The 10,060-nt window shown below is 63.9% G+C and overlaps 1 protein-coding gene across 1 annotated transcript; it reads right to left on the bottom strand.

Annotated features, from left to right (window-relative positions):
• Positions 1-1,066: 1,066 nt before the first annotated feature.
• MISP (mitotic spindle positioning) lies at positions 1,067-5,405 on the bottom strand. Its single transcript, XM_057710384.1, has 4 exons — positions 3,710-5,405; positions 2,818-2,948; positions 1,727-1,765; positions 1,067-1,156 (listed from the first exon to the last, which is right to left on the bottom strand). The coding sequence occupies exons 1-4, from the start codon at positions 5,388-5,390 to the stop codon at positions 1,067-1,069; spliced, it is 1,941 nt and encodes a 646-aa protein (XP_057566367.1). The 5' UTR covers positions 5,391-5,405.
• Between the last annotated feature and the right edge of the window lie 4,655 nt (positions 5,406-10,060).

Below are 10,060 nucleotides of genomic sequence, written 5' to 3'. Positions count from 1 at the left end.
GGAGCGGGTGGGGGGGGATGCGGGGAGCGGCGGCTGCCCTCGGCGTCCCTCAGCGGTCAAGGCCAGGGGTCCCGTCACCATCCCGGCGGCTGGTGGGGAAACCAAGGCGGGGCGGGCGGAGGGGCGCCGAGCACACACGCAGGGGCAGCAGAGCCGGGTTTGGGTCCGGCCCAGAATGATCTCGTCCGCGGGGGCTGTGCCCCAGGTATACAGGCGGAGCCTAATTAACATCCCTGCAACCGCCCCCGACGCCAGGAGGCCTGGGGCCTCAGCAAGCCCTCCTAAGAGCCCTCTGCGCGTGACGGACGGGGCCACGTGGGAGAACTGAAGACTTGCTCACGGAACGAGCACGGCTTGAGCACCTTCTGTATGCCACACTCGGGGATGTGGGGAGGGCCCGCGGGGGGGCGGGGCGGTGACGTCACCCAGAGACGTGCAGCAGGCCGAGGGGGAGGGGAGGCTCGGGCGGCCGCCCCCGCCAGGCGCGGGGGGCGGGCCGGCAGCCGCTTTATTTCACGGTGGGACAGCAGGACCCCTTTCCGCCCCCAAACCGCGCCCTTGCCTCTGCCCGGGGCTGGGGGGCTGCCCCACGGGCTCCTGTAACACCAGAGCTGCGCTGGGCGTGCCGCAGGCCTCCTCCCTCGGACTGGAGGGTTCCCAGGGCTGGAGCAGGGCAGGTCTCCCCCGTCAGATCGGGCCGTCCCACCGCGAGTGTCTCCCCTCTCAGACTAGCGGAGCCATCCCATCTGGAGGTGGGGGCGCTGGTCTCCTTCCTCCCCGGACCCGAGGGTGTTTGGCAAAGTCATAGGAGCAGGAGGAGTCCCCCCCAGCTTTAGACCCAGAAAGCACAACGATTTCTGCAGGAAAATAAAAACAGAGAAGAAAACCCTCGAGCCCAAAAATGCACCCACCCTCCAGACTGTGGCACGAGATTTGTGGTTCTGGCTTTGGATCTGAACAGGGACCTTTGTCCTAAGATGGGGACTTGGGTGGGTCCTGGCAGCTCCCACAGGCTGAGGCGGGGCAGGACAGGGCAGGGCAGGGGTGTGTGTGCCCGGCCCCAGGCTCAGTCCTCATCCTCGCTGGCATAGATCCGGGCTTCCCAGCGCTGCGCCATGGCGTTCTTGTGGCGGGTCACCCGTGTGGCCTCCAAGACCTGTAGGAGGAGGCACAGAGTCCCCATCAAGGTCCTAACCTGCCCAAACATCTCCCCCCACTGCTAACCCATAAGAGAGGCCTAGAGCACGGGTAAAGCAGGACCATCCCCTCCTCTGTTCCAGACCCTCTACTCCTAGTAATAGTGCCAGGGAATTTGCTAGCAGGTGCTAAGCACCACAGCAGGGAAATGCCTGGGTTTGGCATTTGGACCCAGCTCAAAGAGGGTCACAGATGTATTCCACAGATCCACTGATGTAGCTGGCCTTCTACACATTCCCAGATGAACACTTCCCTCAAAGAAAATGCCCCTGTTTTGGGCCACGTCTGCCCCAAAACCAAGTGGTAAAGAGGCAGCACGTGGACCCCCTTTCCACAATCCGTGCCCATGGCAGGCATCAAAAGCAGATCACAGAAAAATCCATCTCAGGCAAACACTATCAATCAAGAAGATATCCAGGGGAGTCCCCACACCCAGAAGAACGGCTTCTGATGGCCCTGAAGCAGTAGGGCCAGGGGCACAGATGCGGGAGGGAAAGGCTCAGGTCCTCGCCCCCAGGAGCACGCTCACCTCTGAGTTGACATGGTCCGAGGGGTTGATGCCGGCATACTACAGGAAAGGAAAACATGTCAGCCCCCGGGGCCTCCCAGCCCTGCCCACCCCAGAGTCCCCCTACACTCAATGCACAGCCTCCTCAGTCACCCCTTGAGGCAGAAGGGAAGGCCTCTCCTACCCACTGTGGTCCCCTCAAGTGCCCCTGAATCACCGCAAACTCAAAGCCATCCACCATGCTGTTCCCTCATGCTGTTCCCCTCAGTGAAGCCTTGGTCCATCGTCTGAAACTATTCTCTCTTTGTCAACGTCATCATAATAAAGACAGTGGACATTCAAGGAGCTCTTGCTGCGGCCAGGCCCTGCGCTAAGTTTCGAGGGGGCAGCTCTTATTACCACGCTCCAATTACAGAGGAGGAGACTGAGGGTCAGAGAGGGCCAGGGTCTTGCCCATCACACAGCCGCCAAGTGGCAGCGCTGGGGATTGAACCCGGGTCCCTGGGCTCTAGCCTGCCCCAAACCATCAGGCCAGTCTGTGAGCCCCACGCAGGTGAGGCTGGAGTTGGTCTTATTCTCCGTGGTGTCAACAATGCCCGCCCAGGGAGGAGAGGGCCTCACGGTTACGAACGTGGGATTTGGAGTCAAGTTCTGGCTTGGGATCTCAGGCCGTGCGACCCTGGGCATGGACGACTAAGGCTGACTCCACGGGTGACAAAGCATCCCTCCAGGCTGTTAAAGCGCGGTGCGTGCAGGGCCCCGAGACACCCACGGGATGGGGATGAGAGTCAGAAGTGACGGTGGTGGTGAGAACGCGTGAAAACAGCACGGGCGATCCCGGTAGACTGCACTGCTCTCCTCCCGGCGCAGCTCCCCCCAGCCTTTGGCGCGCTGGGGACCCGGCCTAGCAGCCCAGACACCAAGAGAGGCCCAGGGTGCCGCTTCTGCACCTTCTGTGTGGGGGACACGACGCACAGGCACCGGCGGGGCAGTGAGGGAGGCAGGAGTCAAAGCCGGGCCACACCGGAGCCTCACGTGAGCGTCCCCGGCCCGGACGCGGGCTGTCAGGCCTTGGCTGGGCCCCCAAGGGGATGGTAGAGCTCGAGACTCACCCACTGCCCATTCTTCTTTCTCTGCCCGGGAGCGTCCTCGGGGGGGGCCTCTGCTGCCCACACCAGGCCCGAGTGCGTGTGGATGGGGATGAAATAGTGTGACTCCGACACCGAGTCGCTGCCCGCGATGCCTGGCGAGGGGGGGAGAGGGGAGAGGACGGAAAAGGCATCGGGCAGGTCTCAGGGTCTCTCGAGGGCAGCAGATCTGTCGGACCCCAGCCCAAGAGACACAGAGTCTGGCTAAGAGCAGCTTGAGAAAACGGATAGACAGATTGACCAAAACAGCCGGTCAGGAGAGACTGGATCGACAGATGGGCTGACCGTGCGAGGGGAAAACCATTACAAGTGACGCGGGGGATACTTCACGTTGACCGAAAGGAGCGATCGACCGAGAGGCTAGAACGTCTGTAAACCTTTATGTGCCTTAAAACAAAGTGTCCACAGACATATATATACTACCAACTGTAAAATAGTCAGTGGGAAGTTGTTGTATAACAAAGGGAGTCCAACTCGAGGATGGAAGATGCCTTAGAGGACTGGGGCAGGGAGGGTGGGGGGGACTCGAGGGGGGGGGCGTCAAGGAAGGGAGGGAATATGGGGATATGTGTATAAAAACAGTTGATTGAACCTGGTGTACCCCCAAAAAAATAAAATAAAATAATAAAAAAAAAAAAAACAAAGTGTCCAGATCCGTAAAGCAAAAAACCCAAGGCAAATTTAACATCTTTCTCCAAAGTCTACGGCGGAAGCAGACAGACAGGCGGACAGACAAGCCATCTGGGGTGGTGGACAGAGTCTCCCACGTGTCCCCCACCCCCAGCCTCTCCTGCCACCCTCCTCTGCTCCAACCCGAGACTCCGAGCGGAGCAGCCCTGCCCGGGACCCCGCTCACCGGACGCGCGGGAGGAGCTCCTGGAGTCCCGGCCGCAGCACTCGTCGGGCGGCGGGGAGAAGACCGCAGGGTACAGAGCGCTCCGCCGCTCCTCGGCCACCTCCCGCTCCCGCCGCAGGACGCGCTCCACCTCCCTCTCCAGCAGCTCAGACGACCGGGACTTCTGCAGCCTCAGCGCCGGGGCCCCGGCCACCTCCCAGCCCCAGACGCGGGGGGCCTCAGCTTCCTCAGGCTCATCTGGGACACCGAACCGCAGGGGACGCAGGCGGAAGTACTCCCATCGCACGACACCCCCGCTGGTGCGCAGGGGTCCCCGGGAAGCCTCCCGCTTTGTGCCTGAAGGCTTTCCAGAGGATTCCGAAGCATGCTTCTGAGACCCTGCGGCCTTCGCAGAGCCCACAGGCCGGGCCTGGTCTGCAGAGAGACCGCGGGGCTTGCCGTAGGTGGGGAAGGCTGGGGACGCGCCCGGGGGCGTCTGGGGTCTCAGGTACGCCTGGTAGGCATCAGGTGGGAGGCGGTTCACCTTCCTCGCCTCTGGCGCGGGGCTGGCCACGCTGGCGTCTGGGGTCGGGCTGAGGATGGAGTCTGAGCTGTGGACCCTCCTGAGGAGGGGCTGGGGGCCTTCGGAGGACCAGTCGGGCGTGGACGCCCGGCCCACCTGCAGGCCTTCCCGCCGGTGGTCCTGCTCGCGCTGCGACTCCTGAGCGATGTCCCGCTGCACGTAGAGCGACGGGCGCCCCCTGTCCCGCCGCGGGGCCGCGCTCAGGCTCACCGTGCTGAGCAGCGGCCTGGCGGGGATCTCCACCAGCTCCTGGTGGCTGGCCGCCCGCCGCAGCCCCCTCTGCTCTCGGAGGTCTGCCTCCCGCTCCTGGGCCAGCCGGATTTCCCGCTCGATGGGCGTCTCCTTGGGGGGCTCTGGGGACCCCTCTTGGGACTGGGAACCGGGGCGGTCCAGTGCTTGGGCACCAGACCTGGTAGGCAACCCGTGGACCCTTTCCTCTTCTGCGACCGCCTCCTTCGCCTGAGGCTTGACTGGAATGGCATGCCCATTGGCCAAGGGTAGCCCGTTCAGGGCCTTGGAGGCCTGGCTGGCCCCGGGTTGGTTCCGAGGAGCCCCTGCACCGGGGTGGGCCGCCCTGGGTGGGGGCTGTGTCTGCTCCAGGCTCAGGAACTGCCGCCTGGCTGCCAGGAAATCGATCTGCTCCCTGTCGATCACATTCTCCTCCAGGGGCATGGACTGCGGTCGGCCGGGGCTCCTGGGCTCCCCGTGGTCAGGGGCGCCACGGAGTGTGGCCACTGTGCCACTCTTCCTGACTGCCTGGCCCTGAATGACCGCCTGACGCTCCCGCTCCAGGTCCTGTGGCTGCCAGGGCGGGGTGTCCCTGGCCTCCAGGTAGTAGGTCTTCACCTCCTCATCCTCCTCATCCTCTGGGCAGGGCGGCCACGGGGCCAGCCGGCCGGGGAAGGCACACGGGCTGCGGGACGTCCCCGTCCGCACCACTTCCAGAGAGGCCTCGTGGCCAGCAGGCCATGCCGGTGGCTCATCCCGGCCCCAGCCCCTGGCTACGGACCCCACGCCCACCACCTCAAACGTGTAGCTGGTGTCACCATCGAAGGCCACTCCGGCCACGCGGGGTGAGTGGGGGTTGCCAAAGATGGGGTATCTGGTCACTCGGTCCATGTTCTGGGGGTCTCTGCCCACCACAGGCTCGCAGGGCTCTCTGGGCTCACTGAGGGAGGAAAAGGACAGGTCAGCCTCCAGATCAACGCACTTGGGGAGAGGTGCAGTCCTACTCCCTCCAAGGGCAAAGTCCTGGCCAAGCGGCCTCTGTGATTGGCTCAGGGGTGGACGCGTGACCCAACCTGGCCAATGATGTGAAATCCTGGGACTTTGCAATTAACGTAAAAATCCGACCCTCTTCCCCGCTGGGCTTGTCAGGCTGGTGGGATGAGGCCAAGAACTGTTGGGGGGCCCCATGTGTCCCCTTGCGGACACAACTTGCTTAAGAGCATCCCCAATCCCAACACAGCATCCTGAAAACATTGAGCTCCTGGATCCAGCCACACCTGAATCCGTGGGCGCCCCGTACTGACCCAACAACTTGCCCCCTGTGTGTCTAACATTTGCAGGCACCCCGCCCCCCTCCTCTCCTAGACATCGCACACCCTGCCTGTCTGAGTCTCCCACCCAGCTTGCGGCTTCTAGACCCAGAGCCACCCCAGACAGCCTCTCTCCCAGGGCACACACACCCTGAGGTTCCTTCTGTGATTTTTTTCATCTGACAACTGCAGATGGCCCCAGGGGATGAGGCCGTCTGTAAACTGAGGGATGTCAAGTGGGGAAACCGAGGCCAGGAGAGGCGTGGTGACGGGCACACTCCCGCTTCCTGGTTCTCTCCCCTGCACCTGCCTGGCAGGACGCTTCTCCCATCCCAGACCATCGTCCGCCTCAGCACCATAAAGCCAGGCTGGGCTGAGGCGCGCCTTGGACCTTGTCCTGCTGGGCCGGGTGACACCCTGACCCAGCGCCCCCAGGGGGCCCAGCCCCGCTCCCGAGAGTCCTGGCGCTCCCTCTGCGCACAGCTCCAGGAGCCTTTGCGGAGGCCAGGAGCCTGCTCTCCACACTCCCGGCGTCCCCAGGATGTGGTCCTGACACCCTGCCCAGGGCGCTCAGGGCCGCCATCTGGCCTCAGTCCAGGCACCCAAACCGTTCAGGCACCAGACTCCAAATCTGGCCCTCTTCCTCCTCCTTCTGCCAGGAGGACTCTCATTTCTGCTCCTCCAGAGCCTCATTAGCTGCAGCCCACAGGACACCTCCTCCAGGGAGCCCCCCAGATTGTCCCTACCCTTGGAGCCTGTGGCCTGAGCATCCCATGTGTACCCAGCCCGGCACAGTGTGGTGCCAACTTTTTACAGCTGAGGAAAGGAAGACTGGCTGTCCTCAACTCCTCAAGCCACCCTTGTCCTTGTCCTTGGCCCCCTGATGCCGCCAGAGCTCTTGGGAACGTCACTGCCTCTTGCACCAAATTGCTTGTAAAAGCCAAATGGGGTTTTAAAAAGAAAAATATAGACCCTTCCTGAACCGGAAAAACAACATAAAATCGATCATGGGAAACCATGTTATAACTAACTCTGTATCACACAGTCTTTCAACTATTGAAACTACAATTAGGAAAACAAGATTTAAAAACAAGCTGGCGTGGGTGATAAATCCAGCCAAGCGGGCTGAGCCTCCATCCCAATGACTCGAAAGTGGCTGGGGGCGCACACGTCTTTGAAAGAAGAAGGTTATTTAAGGCCTCTCACCTCCCACCTGAAGCCACCAGCCAGGTGAGCATCCCCTCCTGCAGCCCAGACTCTGGTATACAGCAGCTACACAGTGGCTGACTCATTCCTGGCCCTCGGGGCCAGGGTTCCCGCTCCTTCTAGCACCACACCCGGCTGCCCCTCCAGGCCACCCCGGAGGGCAGGTCTGGCCCCTGCGCCCTGGGGCTCCCGAGGAGGGCAGGTGTGGCAGGGCTGACGCAGAACTGTTTGCCTAGTGAGTGGCCGGAGGCTCACCCAGCAGGATTTATAAGCCACACGGGACATTAACTCCAGGAAAAAGAACCGCACACCCAGAGGGTGTGGGGTCTCAGGGTGGGCAGGGCAGGGTGGAGGACCACTCCCTCCTCAGACCATTCCTTCCGGGTGATTCACGGAGGCCAGTGGGGCGGGGCCTCCCTCGCCTGCGTCCTTGGGCACATCTCCCCTCCGACCTCAGGGTCCACGCCTGGAGAGTCAGCAGAGACCGGAGCGCGCGGCTGCCACCGCGAGGGGCTGCCTCGCGGTTCAGCGCCCTGGGCCTAGTACACAGTAAGCGCTAGAGAAATGCTTTCACAGCAGTGGCTGATATTATTACTTAAACCCTGGATCCACCACTGATCTCAAAGTGACCCTGGGGCGTGCATTTCCTCTCAAAAAGCCTCCGTCTCCCCTTCTGTAAAGTGGAACGTACAGCCTGGAGAGGAGCAAGGAGGTCTGAGCGGGTGTCTGGTGCAGAGACACCGCCAGGGAGAAAGCGCCCTCAGGACCTCCCAGCTCCTGGTGCAATGCCTCCCAACTCCTCGTAACCAGGCATCTCGTACCAGCATCTTGTTTCTTTCTCATAAGAGCTTGTGACAAGGGGATCATTCCTGTCCCCAACGTACACAGACGAAACTGAGGCCCAGAGAGGGGTCACCCAGGGAATGACAGAGCAACGCGTTCTGAGGCCGGGCAGTTGTCACCGCCTCCTCCAGGAAGCCCCCCAGATGGCCCCTCCCAGCCCCGACTCTGTACCCTCTTGATATCAAAACCAGAACTGGGTTTTATGGCCCCTGGTGCCACACACCTGCTTCCTCATCATGGCAGCTGGCCTCCCACCCTCGGGCAAAGGCCTGCTGGAGGGGCCCGGGGCTTGGACGGGGCAGGCCACACAGCAGGGACGGGCTCCTGGGCTTCCTCTTCCATCGCGTGGGGCTACAGTCGCCGGGGCCCTGGCTGGCAGAGCCCCGACCCCTCGACACACCTGGACACGGGGCCCACGGGATCCTCAGGGAGGGCCGGACCGCCCTACCCGCTCCGATGAGCCCCAAGCCGACCCTGTCCCCTTCGGTGGGGGGGTGGGGTCAGGCTGCTCAAGGCCTCCCCCAGCAGGGCTCTGGCTGGTGCCAAGCACCTCCCCGGAAACCTCCAGAATCCCCAGAACCGCTGGGGGTCCCTGTGCCTCTGGCCCTGGGGGTCCCTGTGCCTCTGGCCCTGGGGGTCCCTGTGCCTCTGGCCCCGGGGGTGCCCATCAGGCCCCTTGCTAAGAGGGTCGGGGCTCGAGGCCCTTAGACCGGAGGTCCTGAAGCCCGAGGGGGGGACTGGGTCCCTGCCCTGGCAAGGTTCAGGCGCGGGCCTCTGCTGCCCCGGGCGGGTGCAGCGTGGGAAGGACACAGACCCGGCCTCAGAGCCAGCCGGGGGCGCAGAGCGTGGGGGGGCCCCCACCAGACCCTGGGGCCCCACGGAGCCCGGAGGGGGCTGGGGTGGGGCTGGGGGCTCTCTCCCTGTGCCCCGAAGGCCCCACCGGTGCGCTGCCGCAGAAACCCCCCGCCAAAAGCAGAGCCCGTGCCCCGCGGGACCCCCGCCCACCCAAGCTTTGCGTCCATCCCACCGCCCTCCACTCCCCCGGCCTCACCGTCGGGCTCTCAGCGCCAGCAACCAAGCCTGGCTCTGGCTGCGCGGACGGGCACACGGGCCTCCCGGCCCCGCCCTGCCCCAGGTTGCCAGGGGACGGGGCCCCGCCCCGGGAAGCAGGTGCAGCCCTCCTCCCAGGCCCCACCTGGGCTCAAGAAACAAAGTCCAGAGCAGGAGAAAGGGGACACCGCGGAGCAGAGGGCGGGCGCCACGCTCACGGCGCACTGCCCCTCAGCCCCCAGGGCCCCCAGCCCACAAAGCTGCAGCCAGAACTCATCCCGAACCCCCCGCAGCTGCCGCCTGGCCCTCCCGCCACCTCTCAGCAGCGCTCAGAGAGGGGCTGCCCTTCGCTCAGGGTCACACAGCTGGTCCACGAACCAGCGGCTGTTTCTCAGAGTGGGGTCCAAGTCCAAACGCCCGCTGTGCCACCTGGCTCAGCCCACCCTTCGGGGCCATTTCCCCAGAGAGCTCCTTCCTGGGACCAGCCCAGCCTCCTGGTCTCTGGGAGGCTCGGCAGGGCCTGGGATCAAGTCCCACTGAGCCACCCTGAGCCTCTGTCTCCTCCTCTGGGAAGTGGGGGCGTCCCCAGCCCACTGCTGCATAAAGGGGCCAGAAAACACGGGGACGGGCAGGGCCCGGGCCCCACGGAAGCTCCAGATGGAAGGCAGGGGTTCCCAGGTGCTCGGCTGTCCTGTCTGATTCTCAGATGAGGTGCAGAGGGAGCCCAGTGCCTGCAGGAAGGTCAGGCCAGTGGGCACAGAGGTGAGTCTGCAGAGGGGGGGACAGAGTAGGCTTTCATCCCCCGGGCGAGGGCTCTGTCCTGACCTGCCCCTTGGCTGACTGTGGGGCCCCCCCCCGGACCTCAGTCCCTTCTTCCATCCAACGGGCCCACAGCTCTGAATCCGTCAGGGCTGATCACAGGGGGGAAAGGGTGGAGACTGGGTCACCCCCCTGTTGGGGGCACTGTGGAGGTGAGGACTCACTCTCCTGCTCCCAGACGGGGTGGCTTCCCCCTCAGGGTTCACACAGCACGCTGTACAGGTGGGCAGACGGAGGCCCAGAGGCAGCGGCCACTCCTCCCACCCAGATCACGTAGTGAGGCAGGCGCGGGGGTGGCAGCCCCCATCAGGGCTTCCTCCCCGTGTCCTCACC

This window comes from Hippopotamus amphibius, chromosome 15 (assembly GCF_030028045.1).
Source record: "Hippopotamus amphibius kiboko isolate mHipAmp2 chromosome 15, mHipAmp2.hap2, whole genome shotgun sequence".
NCBI lineage: Eukaryota > Metazoa > Chordata > Mammalia > Artiodactyla > Hippopotamidae > Hippopotamus > Hippopotamus amphibius.
The sequence above is the reverse complement of the archived record's forward strand: the minus strand, read 5'-3'. Positions and strand labels throughout refer to the sequence as shown.

Bases quoted from the DNA above. Each gene is read 5' to 3' on its own strand.
- MISP (XM_057710384.1), bottom strand. From the start codon at position 5,390: ATGGACCGAGTGACCAGATACCCCATCTTTGGCAACCCCCACTCACCC. The intron at 1,766-2,817 runs GTGAGTCTCGAG...CCTTTCCTGTAG, and splicing joins GAAAGAAGAATGGGCAGTGG to TATGCCGGCATCAACCCCTC. The intron at 1,157-1,726 runs GTGAGCGTGCTC...CTCCTCCTACAG, and splicing joins CGGACCATGTCAACTCAGAG to GTCTTGGAGGCCACACGGGT.